The 14,511-nt window shown below is 36.9% G+C and overlaps 1 protein-coding gene across 1 annotated transcript; it reads right to left on the bottom strand.

Moving 5' to 3' along the window:
• Nucleotides 1-1,008: 1,008 nt before the first annotated feature.
• On the bottom strand, nucleotides 1,009-13,413 carry ube3b (ubiquitin protein ligase E3B). The gene is made up of 27 exons (XM_077241411.1): nucleotides 13,323-13,413; nucleotides 12,665-12,761; nucleotides 12,275-12,449; nucleotides 11,696-11,813; nucleotides 11,497-11,556; nucleotides 11,291-11,395; nucleotides 11,037-11,133; nucleotides 10,866-10,951; nucleotides 10,038-10,120; nucleotides 9,811-9,916; nucleotides 9,571-9,691; nucleotides 9,216-9,393; nucleotides 8,944-9,113; nucleotides 7,795-7,962; nucleotides 7,244-7,415; nucleotides 6,930-7,048; nucleotides 6,634-6,748; nucleotides 6,357-6,456; nucleotides 6,060-6,179; nucleotides 5,598-5,774; nucleotides 5,231-5,479; nucleotides 4,457-4,522; nucleotides 4,293-4,351; nucleotides 3,852-4,034; nucleotides 3,023-3,134; nucleotides 2,851-2,943; nucleotides 1,009-2,762 (listed from the first exon to the last, which is right to left on the bottom strand). Exons 3-27 carry the CDS (start codon nucleotides 12,433-12,435, stop codon nucleotides 2,571-2,573), a joined length of 3,210 nt encoding a protein of 1,069 aa, XP_077097526.1. The 5' UTR covers nucleotides 12,436-12,449; nucleotides 12,665-12,761; nucleotides 13,323-13,413; the 3' UTR covers nucleotides 1,009-2,570.
• Between the last annotated feature and the right edge of the window lie 1,098 nt (nucleotides 13,414-14,511).

Below are 14,511 nucleotides of genomic sequence, written 5' to 3' on the forward strand. Positions count from 1 at the left end.
ATACTGTGTATATAACAACCTGCAGTTCATGTAGTGCAACCAAATTCAAAAGACACTTCTTCATCGGGCAAAGGAAAAGAGATCAGACACTTTAAAGGTTGTTGCATCCCTATCTAAGAAAGAGAGAGAGCAAGATTCTGTGACATCATGAAATCCAGGTGAGTCATTTCACCATACATAGCACAGTCCATAAAAACTCTTCATTAATCTGAATATTTTTGCATTTACAGCATTGTGCCAAACACATTCCTCATCCACAACACCAACTTGAACATCTTTCAAAGGGACATCTTACCCAGCTCTGCTATGGGACACAGCCTAAGCCCTTGTGCATTAGGACAATACATTTATAACTTAACATTAACAGTAAATGGATACAAAAGAAAGTTACATGAGCTTAAAGCCATTTTCAAACATCTACAAATGTCTCTCTACATCAGAAGATACTTTCATGCCTTGATTTACAAAGAGCTGGGAGAGGGGGAGCAGACAGATAATGGTAGGTTAACTGTATAATTTTGCATATACTGCATACAAGGGAAGAGGGTTTGCATATATATTCTAGAATAACTACAGCCGTTTACAGCTTTTTAGAGACCCGAAACCAAGGGCAAATTACATGAAGAAATGTCCAGGTCATAATTCACACCAAAATCAAAAGAAAACCATATATTTTGCACTAACAAACTAAAGCCTCACTAAATACAAGCACTATATCCCAAAATTTTATCTGGATACAATGATTTAATAAAAATGTATTTAATGTAGTACAACAAATACTACCATGATGTATACTTAAAACTGTAATTTCATCTCAATATAAATAATATACTTAAATAATTTGTTTAATATTATATATCTTTAATCATTTAATAATTTGTTTTAATAATATATATTTAATGCATGTAAATTTGGTTTCTTGATGGGCAATTTAAACCTTGATGCACCTAAAAAATAGGCTTCACTTTCTTTTTGCAAAACATATTTTCTGAATGTTTGTCCTTTAGATTTTGTGTGTGTGTGTGTGTGTGTGGGGGGGGGGTTCTTAACAGATTTACCCTAGCCCCTTCTCTATGACAAAGCAAAAGAAAAGAAACAACACAACAATGTCAACAGCAGGCTCTGACCTGTTTGACACAGACATGGAATTGTCCAGTGAAATCATGCAAAGGGAGATTTTTTTTTGTTGTCCACTTGGAATAACAATTCACGATATTCCATTAAGCCCATTGACCCTTCAGGGAAGTCCCTGTAACACTCTCCCTTTAAGAAAGAAAAAAAAAACCTCCCTACAAGAGCTGGTTTGATAGCTAGTCGTCTTCACCGTATGGCTTAATTCCAGTATACACCACAAAGATGGCCAGAGAGTTAGTAGATGACAGGGAGATCAATTCGTCATGTGATGATTGGTTACTTCCAAGCTGGAGTAAAATTCCTTTTAGTGGTTTCATTCTTGCTGTATTAGTTTGACATTAAGACAGTGTTAGAGATGAAAAGCATCAGCAGAATAATGAGTATAATATAACGAGCAAAACGAAATGTCACCATGATGCATTCTGGGTCGGGGCCCTGTAGTGTATACCATGAGAAAGTAGGAAATGAAAAGGTGCATCTCTGCAGGGACATCTCTTATCTGACATACTGCTGGCTCTGTCTCACTGAAGTCAATCAACAGGGCTGGGTTTCCTCTCAACGCTCTGTCCTCAAGTCCAGCAGAAGTGTAGTGCGCTATGGGTTTGAAAGCATTTGCCGTACAAACAGGCAAAAGCCTCCTTTGTGTCTTGAGTTGCATGGCTTGCATTGCGTTAGTATTGCTTTCCTGTTCCCTTCCTGGGGGAGTGAGACTCGGAGACCTGAGAGACAAAGCTGAACAGTTTTCTGCAGATCTTACATCTTTACATCCATCATTGTATCTGCTGTAACTTTAAAAGGAGGTTTAGGAGTGTTCATCAACAAATGGCCACAGTGCTTAGAAGCCAATAAAGACAAAACCAGATTTAGTTTTGGAGTTACTTTGCATGCTGACACTGAGTTGAGTTTCTCGGTCTCCGATTGACAGGTTCCACTGAAGTAAGAGTCAGAAGAATCCTGACTTGAAGACATTAAATTGAGCTGGTTTTAAACTGATTGTATAAGGCGTTTGGAGCTCTTTTGGCTTCAAATGCTAAAAAAGAAGAACAGAAAACTAAATATGGATCTTCAAGTGGTTCAAAAACTTTTCTGAAGGTAATGTTTGTACACTCTACTATACTTCTATGGTTGAGCTCCTCAAAGAGTCTCTAAATCTGACTTGATACGTTTAGCTCAGTTCTACTATTTTAAGAAGTTAGTTCATTTCTATATTCACTTTCCACTTGGTGAACAAGACAGAGTAGCCATTGATGGAAAAATTGAGCTTGAGCACTTGAGAAACTCAAGGTCAAGAGCCTTAATTGAAGGCCACAATGCCGATAAAGCAAGATTGTAATTTTGTAACGTCTCCTACTTCAACCGTAGTCTTGCTGTCACCGCCAGTCTTGCTGATGTTCATGTTTATAGATGTTTGTACATGTAGAATAAACCAGCATGGGTTATGAAAGCTCAAAGCCAGTGTTCATGCTGATTGCGTAGCGGAGTTTGTCTCTGAGGATGCTCTTCTTGCTGTAGTTGGGCAGCTTGAGCAGGTTGAAACAAGTGGAGGATGTAGGGAGGCGACCGCCTGGCTCCTTCTTACGGATGGTGAAAAATCCACGGAGAACACTTCCTAAAGTGTCACCAGTGTCCTACATGCACAATCAAACCAAAAAGAATGATGAAACAACAAAATCTTTGCAGAACAGTGTATGGATTAAGATGATGAAGTGATCTAACCTGATCGTCAGATACTTCCACACAGCGGATTGAGAAAGGGGGTTTGAGGTAGGCAAAACCGAGCAGAGGAGGTCTTGAGCAGCTGGTGACAAACTGTGATGAAACAGCCACTTAGTAGGCGCAGGTGGCAATAAACATTGAAATAACTCCTTTAAGATTTGATAAGTATTACCTTCAGGAACATTGCTCTCTCCTCAGGGGAGAAGTCACTGGAGAGAATGTCCCACAGCCAAAGAATGACTCTGTGGCTGCTATGGAAACCTCCATAGTACACAGTGTGCTTCCTGGGAGACAGAGAAAATGACATGCATCACTATGAGTGACTTTTTAATGACTATTCTTCAAAGCATGTGATTATTAGGGCTACACATGGACATCTTAGCAACTTCTGCACTGATTGTTGGATAAGATCTGCACAATGGATATAACATGTCCTAAAATGAACACTCGCCAAGTGCCAAATGCGAGTAAAAATCGGTGCTGGTAAGTATATGAAACAATTTAAATCGCCAGTTGGCTGGTAATATTTTTATGAATTCTAATAATGCTAAATTGTGAGAACATGAATGTGAACAAACATGAATAATACTCGGGACAGTTGACGGGCCAGTGTTGCTTAGGTTTAAGCCTTGCCAATATAAATATTCAAGCACAGGAAGACGCAAAAGTGAACTCTGTTCGTTACTTTCACCCAGAAATCCATTTCTCGGACAGTGTATGAATACTGAATCAAGCTCATTCATGAATTCTAGCACTTGAATAAATAACAAAAAGACAAAATTATTTTTCCCATAATAGTTGTGTGGTGAAAATCTGATATTGTGACAGCCCACTTTCATTGCCTGTGCACTGAAGGCATTTATGCATTAGATGCTTCCAGCCTGGTTGATTATAGAGAGCAATTTGGATTTAATGTATTCCATCATTCTTAGTTTGTATTACAAATCAACAAACTGATAAGCAAAACCCTTCAAGACCAGAGTTAAGAACTGTAGGTTTACTTGAGATCATCCAGGTCTATCTCAGCGTTGTCTCCAGAGATGAGCCTCTGGACCTCAGGGGTGGAGAACATGTGCAGCCACTCTGGGTTGATGATGCTGCGGAAGCCCCTGATGAATGCTGCCGTCTGCTCCTTGATCTGGGTGTGCATGCGGAAGTGGGCCATCAGGTGGATGTAGCTGATCCTGAAGGGCCGAAGGAGGGTTAATGACAAAACATGAACTGGAAACCATTCTTTTATTCTGTCCTATTTTAAGCTTACAGAAAATGTCAGTATTTGTCTGTGGTAGCAAATCCCCATTTGCTTTTTGTATCGCTCTGCTTCCAATACTAATTTGTTTTTTCATCGGGTCATTTCTCCTTATTGTATTGAATGTGAATAGGAGGCAGCTCTGCCACAGAAATTTTATTTACACTTGACTGAAGACACAAAATGGACTCACTTGTTTTCATTAGTGACAGACATAGTCTTTCCACCAGGAATTAGCTCATGACAGACTAACTGTGACGAGACAAAGAAAGGAAAAGAGTATAATAGAGAACAACTAAAGCCAATAGTGTCACAAGAACCAACAAAGTAGGTTCAGCAAACACAAAAGTTGCTTACCTGCCCCATGACCTCTTCATCGTAGGATAAAGTCAGACCCAGATCACTGACGTCCCCATCGTAACGCTGGAAATCAAATCAATAAACAGTGATGGATATTATTACACTTACAGTAAGAAAAGGCTAGTTTTCTGTAATTTAAAGTCAAACACAAAAGAAAACTTTTATTAAAATATAAAAAAATTATACATTCATTTATGAAGTTACAGAAGAAATATGTACAAATTAATAATGTATTTTACAATTTTAAGAATATTAAATGTTACAAAAGGCCCTTTCACACCAAAGGCGAAAAAGCTTTTACACCAAGAGCAAAACAAATATTAGTAAGGAGTTAGTAAGGAGTAACAGATATGATATTATTAACGGTAGATTAGCGGTTTTTAAGGGTAACAGATTTTGGTAACCGATACTGCTGCCTTGTAGGATTTAGTGACCTTGATGTTTATCTGCAGCTGTTCACCATAGTAAATTTGGGTAACATTAAAGTGATTGTGTCGATGTGATTTTTGAACACCCATCACATGCAGTTGCACATGCTTTGCACAACATTAAATCAATGCGACTCATGATGCGCAAGGGATCCACTATTTGATATTTAAGTTTTTTTTCATGAATCATTTTTCTTTTATTTAAATCACACTGTCTAAACATCAAGCATTTTCAAGGACTATATTCAAAATCCAAGCACATTTCAAACCTTGAAAACATAATGGTTAAAATCAAGCATTTTCCAAACTGTACAAAAGCTATGATAGTCACATTGGCACTCACCTTGATAGAGGTGAGGTTTTTGTAGAACTCTGAGTCGAGGGAGGGCAGCTCGTCTATGGAGCTATAGAAGGTGCTGTGATGGTGACCTAGAACCTGACTGAGGAAAAAAGAGGCAAAAGGCACATCCACCACGATGCCTTCATACATGGCCTTTCCCAGCATCTTTCCAACAAATTCATACAGCTGAAGGTGATTCTCATGGATGCTGGAGGTTGGGGAGGGGTATAATCTCTCATTCCCACTGGTGGTCTGAAACAGAGAGAAAAAAAATTAAGTTGAGGTTTATTGGTGAAGTAAGGAAGGTCTATTGAGGATTGTTTGGGTGAACTGATTCCAGCCATTTGAGCTAAAAGAGAGCAGTGTGTACCTTAAATAGATTGAGCGCTGGGTTGAAAACCTTCTTGATGATCTCTTCTAAAAACTCCTTAAACACACCATCCTGGTCAATTCCAGCCTCGTCCACTCCTAAATCATTCACAAACTTCACGCGGATCACTCCCTTAATGGAATTGACAGGTAGACGCCGCAGCTGATCATAACCATCCTTTGAAGAGTAAGGTAAAGAAAAAGATTATTACTATTATTATCATTATTATCCTACATTCACATTTTTACATTTGGCAGACACTCTCATCCAAAGCGACCATTGCATTCAAGGTATAAATTGTATAAGTTCATCCGTTCACTGGGAAACAAACCCATGACTTTGGTGACATGCTCTACTGTTTGAGCTACAGGAAAGCTAATAGGCATAATAATCATGTGATTATCATCACAATAATTATGTGTATGTTTTTATCAATCATATGAATGACAAAGCATCCATTACCTCCAACATGCGTGAGCGTCGAATGGTTATATGAGTCACATGTGGAGAGGCGGAGCTTGTTTCAACCAATCCAAGACTCTCTTTCTCTTTTGTCACAATGTTCCGGAACAGCAGCACCCTCTGCGACAAAAAACATTTACATCTGTAAATTTCACATTTTGTGTTTAAAAATAAAATGAAGACCATTTTTTATTAGGTCAATCTAAAATTGAATCTTTGTATGATCCAATCAACTGAAGCAAGCATGTGGCACCTCATGAGGATTAATAATTTCCCTGTTTTAAGTTTGATTCTCACATTTTTGTGTGGGATGACATGAGGAATGTACTGAAGTAGCAGCTGTGCTCTTTTTTTGCCTTTCTCCAGCTCCTGGAACAACAGGCTGGGCTTCAGGTCTCTGTATTACACAGAGAAAAAAAAGAAAACAAATAAGACTATTTTGTCGGCCAGTGCATTTATCTTTTCTTTATGTGAGAATATAATCTCAGTAATTTGTTTTTCAATGGACCCTAATCCCAACTCTAAAGTAAAACCAGAGAGTAATTTGGCTCAGTGATATGTAAGAGTGACACACTTGCGGAGCCAGTGATCTTCAGGCGTGAATTTCCTGCGACAATCCCGCTCATACAGAACCATCAGCCAGCCGTGAACACTGTGGAATAAATCCAGCTTCTCCCCTTTGGTATTCTCTGAAACAAACAAATGACCATAGTCACCACACACAGAAAGCACATTATCACTGGCTCAATTTGGAGATGGCTAAAAAAAACTGGTTTATATAAACCACAAGAAATGACTGGACAAAAAAAATGCATAAACAATGTCCCTAGTTGCAAAACCAAACATATGGGCTAAATAACACCTGCTCACCTAAAATACCATCCCAAATCATCTTGAACACAAATGTGTTGAGGAACGAGGAGATGGTGACAAGCTCTTCCATTTTAAAAGAAATCTGCTCCTCATACACCTCTATGTCATCCAAGATTCTGTAATATAAATTACAGAACAACATGCAAACACATACATATTATATATATATATATATATATATATATATATATATATATATATATATATATATAATCTTTGTAGTAAAAATAATTGTAAATGAATACATTTTTAAATAAATAGAATTAATGCAAAATAGAAGCACCGTCACCAGTGAACTTTACAACTCTTACGTGATGAGATGTCTGGAACAGTCACAGAAGAGCATAAGCATGGCCAGGAGCTGTTTGGAATCTTCCGTGTCATTATTGAGACACTCCATGAAGAGTCGTAGCCCCCCCTGAAGGCCAAGCTCACAGATAAATGCCCACAGCTTAGGCAGCAGTTCATCCAGATACGTCAATCCTGGAAACAGTTCAATAAGAAACCATAGAATCAAGATTAACAAGAATATTAACCTCATTTATTATGATATAAAATATTGAAAGGACCAATAATTTTTTGTTTCACTGGCCAATACTACAGTGGTCTTGGACCTACCCTACCCTACAGACAACTATTATTCTGCAAAAGTGTCTGATAAAAGCATAAACTGTTTTTACAGGATCTGGAAACAAGGTGAGCTGTAACTCTTAAAGCATGTGCATTAACCTCTGGCTCTGACAAAAAACAATACTTCACTAGGAGATAAAACATTACGGAAGTGTTGGCGTGAGTAAATGTACATTCACAGGTGTGTAAACAGAAATGACTTCCTAAATGGTTTTGTATGAAAAGCACATACCTGTGAGAATCTGCAGGCGAATTTGTGTGAGTGTGGTGAGGGCCGTCTGATACAACACACAAATACTGCACACCTTCTGGACCTCAGCAGAATCCACCCGCCTCCCCCCGACCGGTTTCAGGATGTTCCGCACAGACGCAGACTTTTGGAACGCTCTCTTGAACAGATCTAACCGTGCAGAGAGTTTAACAAGGGATCCTCAGTGAAAACAGGATGAATACAGACTTGATGACACTAGCATCACACTGTGTACTTTTTATCCTTTGTTTAAACAGCACTTAAAACAGACTCAGGGACAGTGTGGCTTTCTTTAGGCCAACTTATACCTCCATTTCCAAAGACAATATTTGAAGGCCCCTAAGATATTTCCAATACTTCTACTATGATGCTCAACTTCTTGCAAAAACTAGGAGTGGCAATATATCACTACTTAATTAAATTACTTTCCATACTCAAGATAAATGAATGTTCTTTATGCTTTACATTTTTTATTAACAGGTAATTTACAGTACTTTTTAAGTTTGTAATTTTTTTTTCTTTTTTTTATTTATTTATCACAAAGCAGTTTTTGTACCCAACAAACAATTTATAGAGCTTGACAATTTATATAAATGTGTCTATTTAAAATATCCTCATACAGTATATCCAGGTTGTCCAAGATCATGAGAACCCTGGTTCTTGAAATGTTTTACGGAAATTAAGTTTTTAAGGGAATGACTAAAAATAGGATATAGGATTTTAGGTTACATTTGGATTTTTAAGTTGTTTTAGCTGATTTTAAACCTTCTTTTTTTAAATTTTAAATAATTTTAACCCATCTTGTGACCCCCTTGGAAGTGTGCTGATGCCCCCTAGTGGGTACTGTGGGTACACCCAGTGGATGACAACGTCTTTAGGGTTAGTAGTACTAAAAAAGTGGTCAGAAATATGGCAGAAGATTTTGCATAAGTGGTCTTCTGATACCTAGTCAACATCCTTAAGTGTGCTTTAATGATAATCATTAGAAACTCTATGTGTAGACCAATAGTCCATGTGTAATCATCTACTACTAAATCACTTATGTTGCATGGGTCTAGTTTAAAAAAAATAATAATTTGAAAATTTTAAAACACTTTCAAACTTTTTAGCTTAAAATGATGTGTTTCTCACTTTTGACAGGCACGTTATTCTGTAATGAGCTTTGCTGAAGAGAGGGTGGTGGGGTGGGATCTTGAGTTTCTAGCTTTTTGCTGAGAACGTCACAGAAGAGTGTGCAGATCACTGGAACTCCCCACAAACACTGTAACTGCTTTGTTACCAACGGCATAGACTCATTAAGCCTGGAGAGGGAACAAAACAAGAGAGAAAGTGCTTAATAGGATAGCACAACTGAGAAATCCAGAAACTATGTGCTTTATTTTGTCAACAAAACAATGACATACCCATAGTCAACAGTCTGGGAGAACCAGCCCAACACTGGGTGCCAGTGTGTGAGATTGGATTTCTTCTGAGACACATATCTCTGACAGTATGACAACATATCTGTCAGATCCTTGACAAAGTGACCCGCTTCCTGCTCTAGAACTTTTACATTAAAGTATCCCAGCTGAATGAGGTTACCTGGAAACATAACATAAAAGAGATGATGAGATAAATGACAAACTAAGAGCGGCCAGGCCCCAGTTGTACAAGTACATATTAAGTATTGATTTTCAGCTCTCCATTCACCAGCCCAGCTTTGTTCTCCAAATTTAATACACACTCCAAAAAGTGTGTGTATAAAGCACACATGCTTACCCAGTAAGCACAGAGTGTGGCTTCCCTCCAGGCACACACAGATATCCAAACACTGCTCTTCTCGGCTTAAAAACAAGACAAACTTGCGAAAGAGGTCATGGGTCTGGATGGTGACCATACACTGCAAGGAGCACAAATTCAGACAGGTGAAATCATATTCTCACAATTCTTATTGTGAGATCTTTAAGATGTGAGTGCAAATGGGGTTTTATCATCCTTCCGTATGCATTTGTTTCTTACATCTGGAGCGAGAGTGTTGAGGTGCGAGATGAAACCTGGAACAGACATGATGTGGAGGAGGAAAGACCTCAGCAGGTTGTCTGAGAAATGTGCAGCGACAACTGGCCTAAAATACACCAGGACAAAAAACTCATAGCATTATAGGCAACTTCACAGAAATAGAGCTACTGATGTAATCAGACCGAGAGATGTCTCGGAGAGCAAACCCAGTTCTCATGGCAACCGACCTGAGTGACAGCGTAAAAATGGCCGTGAGGGTTCCTTTGGAAAGGGAAGGTCTGGATCTTGCCAATCCATTTGTAAGTAGAATCTGCAAACAGCAAAGATGCTTATTATGTGAAAAGTGTTTGAAGCTCAAACTCTAAGTTCAACCTAGAGCTTCAATCAGTTAAAACTTTTAATCAGATAACATGATTTGATGAATAATTGTTTGAATTAATTGCATATACACTTCTGTTCAAATTTTGGGGTCAGTAATGAAATTAATACTTTCATTCAGCAAGAATGCATTAAATTGAATAAAAATGACAGTTAAGAGTTTTACATTTTAATAAAATATTTATATTTTAAACAAAAGCTTTTTTTTTTACTTTCTATTCATTAAAAAATCCCGGAAAAAATGTATAACCGTGTGGGCAAGCAGGATGAGGGCGAGGGCCGTGAGAACCGGGCGAGGCCGGTGACGTGACTGATAATGAACCGCACCGGTCTCGAGTTTCTCACGGAGGAGCGACGACAGTGAAGGACGAGAGAGGGCCAGGCCTGGACATTTATTGTTTATTACAAACAAAATCAACATATTAGAACGATTTCTGGAGGATTATATGACACAGGAATAGAGTAATGGCTGATGAAAATACAGATTTAGCGACCCAAAATCTTTGAATACAAGTCTATATTGTTATTTGCTGGGAAACGTTTCCAGATAAAGATAATTCAAAGACATAAACTGCACTAAATTAACATTAACAGCCTTAGTTAATAGCCTTAGTCATTTAAATATACTACTGACAGCCTGTGACAAGATTCTGATTGGCTGTTTGGATGAGCAGTACCTGAAGAACAGAGTAGAAGCCCTTCTGATTGAGATGTCCCATGATGTTCTCACAAATCCTGTTTAAAGCAGGCTTGAGGGCCTCCCCTAAAAAAAGACAGGAAATTCTAGTAGGGTTTTACGTATTTTAGCCTGCAAATCATCTCACGAGCTCTGATTATGTGACACTGACCCTTTCCGCGGATGATTTTCCACGTTGATGTGTCAGTGAATGTTATCAGCATTGTCAGGTACAGCGTCACCAATTTATTATCTTGCAGTATGTCAGGCTGCAGAGAGAAACGGAAAACAAGAAATAAGAATTCATCAAGAAGCACTTCCTGACAGATAACTGACAGACTCAGAATTGACTGTTGATAGCACTTAATGACTTAATGATGAGTAATTCAAAAAGATAAAGCACTGACCATAAAGCACTAATATTACCTTCAGTTTTTTCAGAAATTCACAGGAGACCCAAAGAACATCTTTGATCTGTTTCAGCCAGGGGATGGTGAGATCTTTTGAAAGGGCCAGAGATACATACCATACCTAGAAAAACAATAGCTTGTCACCACAATGCAAACATGTGGAACTAATGCAACTTAGGATAAAAAAATTATGTTTTATGCATTGTTTGGTTAAAGACTTACTTTAGATTCATTCTCAACATCCATGCTACTTAGTATGAATCTACACAACTTCTCAAATCTCTGTGTAAGAGAAAAACACAATGCCATCAGTAATTATATTCAGAAAATGTGTAAAAAATTATTGTTCACTTAATTAAACAAATCTTAACTAAACTTAATCTAAATTAATTTAAAAAGGGTAACATTATGTGATGCTTACCAACTTGTCATCCTTGCTCAATATAAATAACAATTTTCTTGCAATTTTGAAGATGGATAATGCATTTCTTTTTGTTGAACCTGCATCGCTGACTGCAATGAAATCATCAACCTCTTTCCTGAAACAGAAAGTAATGTAAATAATATGTATAAATTCTCAAACAGCAACTTTGTAAAACTAAAATAAAAATAAATCAAAAATATTTAGAAAGATTAAAAAAGAAAAAATAATAAATATGATAAAACCACAAAATTAAACAAAAATAAATATGAAATACAAATATTATTGAAATCGATCAATTAGTAAAAACTATAATAGGATATTAACAATCCCAAATAACACTGGCTCAAAAAAAAGCTATTTTTTAAATTTGTATTTACATTATTCAAGACATTAACATTCAAACAACTTATAGGCATAAGAGAAAGTATTAATACAGAATTCTTCAACTTTCATTTTCCTCTGTGAGGTTATACTCCTCAATTTTACTTTTTTATCTTAGGCCAACAAAGTCAGCAAAGACATATGACTGTCTAGAATGTTTGACTATTGTAAAGAACGGTTCATGTCAGGCCTAACCTGATTTCCCTTTGCAACCTGCAACGGCAGAGGAATCTTCTGACCAGAGCCTGGATTTGTGTGGCAGCTCTCTCTTTCTCCTTATAACCTTTCCGTTCCTCCCGTGCTATCCTGGCTTTATCCAGGAACTGGGTTTTGGACGTTTGGGTAGCGGTGAACATGTTTTCACTCTTAACTGTGGGATAAATTTAAAAATGTCATGGCCAGGAACAAAAATGTACATCACAGCTGAGAGCAAAAACAAAGTCAGAGGCTATGTATGCAAGCACAGAAGTGTATAATTAGATTCATTTATACTCAAAGCATGATCAATTAATAAAGAAAACTATGTCTCATTTACACTTTAAAAAATTGAAGACCTCTATCTTACATAAACACACACACAATTACCTTGCCCTAATGTAATGACTAGTAATGCTTCTGCTTCCACGGGTCACATGAATACTATCACATATCCACACGTGTTGTTCTGCATATCCATTGGACTCTACAGAACAGAAGAGTAATTCGCGTTGATAACTTTTATTTAAGAAAATCAATAGTACTTTAAAGTACAAAATATATATTGAGTTGTAGGCTAAGTCATGAGTTGAGGTATTAAAATAACATGATTTTGATTAATAAAATTACTCCGGACATGATATGTTATAAACATATGGGAGATTTTACTAGACACATCAACAGATCACAAAGCAAAAGTAAAATCAAAGAGTATCTGACAGAATTATCAGACCAAAACTGAGGAGAGTCCTCGAAACAGTGTAGACAGTTTGCTTAAACGAAAGGATAAGCACTCAACGGAAACAATATTAGCACTAAATCTTTAAATTAGTAGAAGATTTTAACAACAACAACAAAAAACACAACACAGTTCAAGTGAATTTAACGAACACACAGAGACAATAACATTCACACTAGCTATCCAGCTAGCAACACAGTTGCAACATTCAGCGAGCTGGCAACGCTTGGGAAATGTTGTCACTTGATAAACGTGTTTCAAATGAAATGTAAAGAAAGTCTTTACTTTATGTACAGAGGTTTCGTTTACCTGAGCGTTTGAGAATAAATGGGAAAGTGATGTAAACAAAAGAGCGACTCAGACACCGCAGATCTAATCCATTGACGGTGTAACATCGTAATACTTCCGGGTGAACATTTTTGTCATGACAATCCACTTTCACAAGAAATATGGATCATACTTGTTATTTGTCGTAGTGTATTGATGTCAAATCGTTATTAAAGCGATATTACTCTTTACTATTTTAAACGTTTTAACGAGTAATCTGAGGATTAGAACAGCAGAAGCTATTTTTGTACTAACGCTTTGTGAAACATTTGGCGGAACCCTTTGTGACACTGCCTGCTGAAAAATGTTGATGGTTAGTTTGTTTATATTGAAATAACAGGAGAGGCAGACAGTCATAAAAGATAAATCCATATAAACTGAAACAGACAAATCTAATCTTTTTTATATTATCGAATACGTCACTTTCAATAACAGAGCTGAACAACTTTATGGTTGTTCTTTATCGAGATTAAAAATTAAAAAAATTGGTGGAAAAAAGTCTTTGGAAAAGAGTCTACATTTGGCACAGCTGCAGTATTTTTCCTTGTGTATACGATATTTCCCAAATAAAATAAGAATTTAAATCATATTGTCCATCTCCAACCAGTATCACATTCCATAAACAATATCAGTATCAGTTACTGTAAAAAATATTGTGTGTGTGTGTGTATATATGTGTGTGTGTGTGTGTATATATATATATATGTGTGTGTGTGTGTGTGTGTGTGTGTGTGTGTGTGTGTGTGTGTGTGTGTGTGTGTGTGTGTGTGTGTGTGTGTGTGTGTGTGTCAAAAGTTTGGAAACATTACTTTTTTAAAGTCTTGTGCTCATCAAGCCAGCATTTATATGATCAAAAATACAGAAAAAACAGTACTATTGTGAAATATTAATACAATTTAAAATTACTGTTTTCTATTTGAATATAATTTAATTATGAATTATAAATTTAATTTTACTTTCTGTGATGCAAAGCTGAATTTTCAGCATCATTACTCCAGTCTTTAGTGTCACATTATCCTTAAGAAAAAAAAAATTAGATATATATATTCTTTTTCAGCCTTTAGCCTACATGTCCAAAAACAGTGTAGCACTATGGCATCTAAAATTTGCTCTAAGTGAAGTCAACTTTATCAGATCTGTTGCTTCAAATGTTCTTTTTGTTTTTTTGTTT

The sequence above is a fragment of the Siphateles boraxobius genome, unplaced genomic scaffold (genome assembly GCF_051911475.1).
Source record: "Siphateles boraxobius isolate OS27281-9 unplaced genomic scaffold, OSU_SipBor_1 24, whole genome shotgun sequence".
Lineage (NCBI taxonomy): Eukaryota > Metazoa > Chordata > Actinopteri > Cypriniformes > Leuciscidae > Siphateles > Siphateles boraxobius.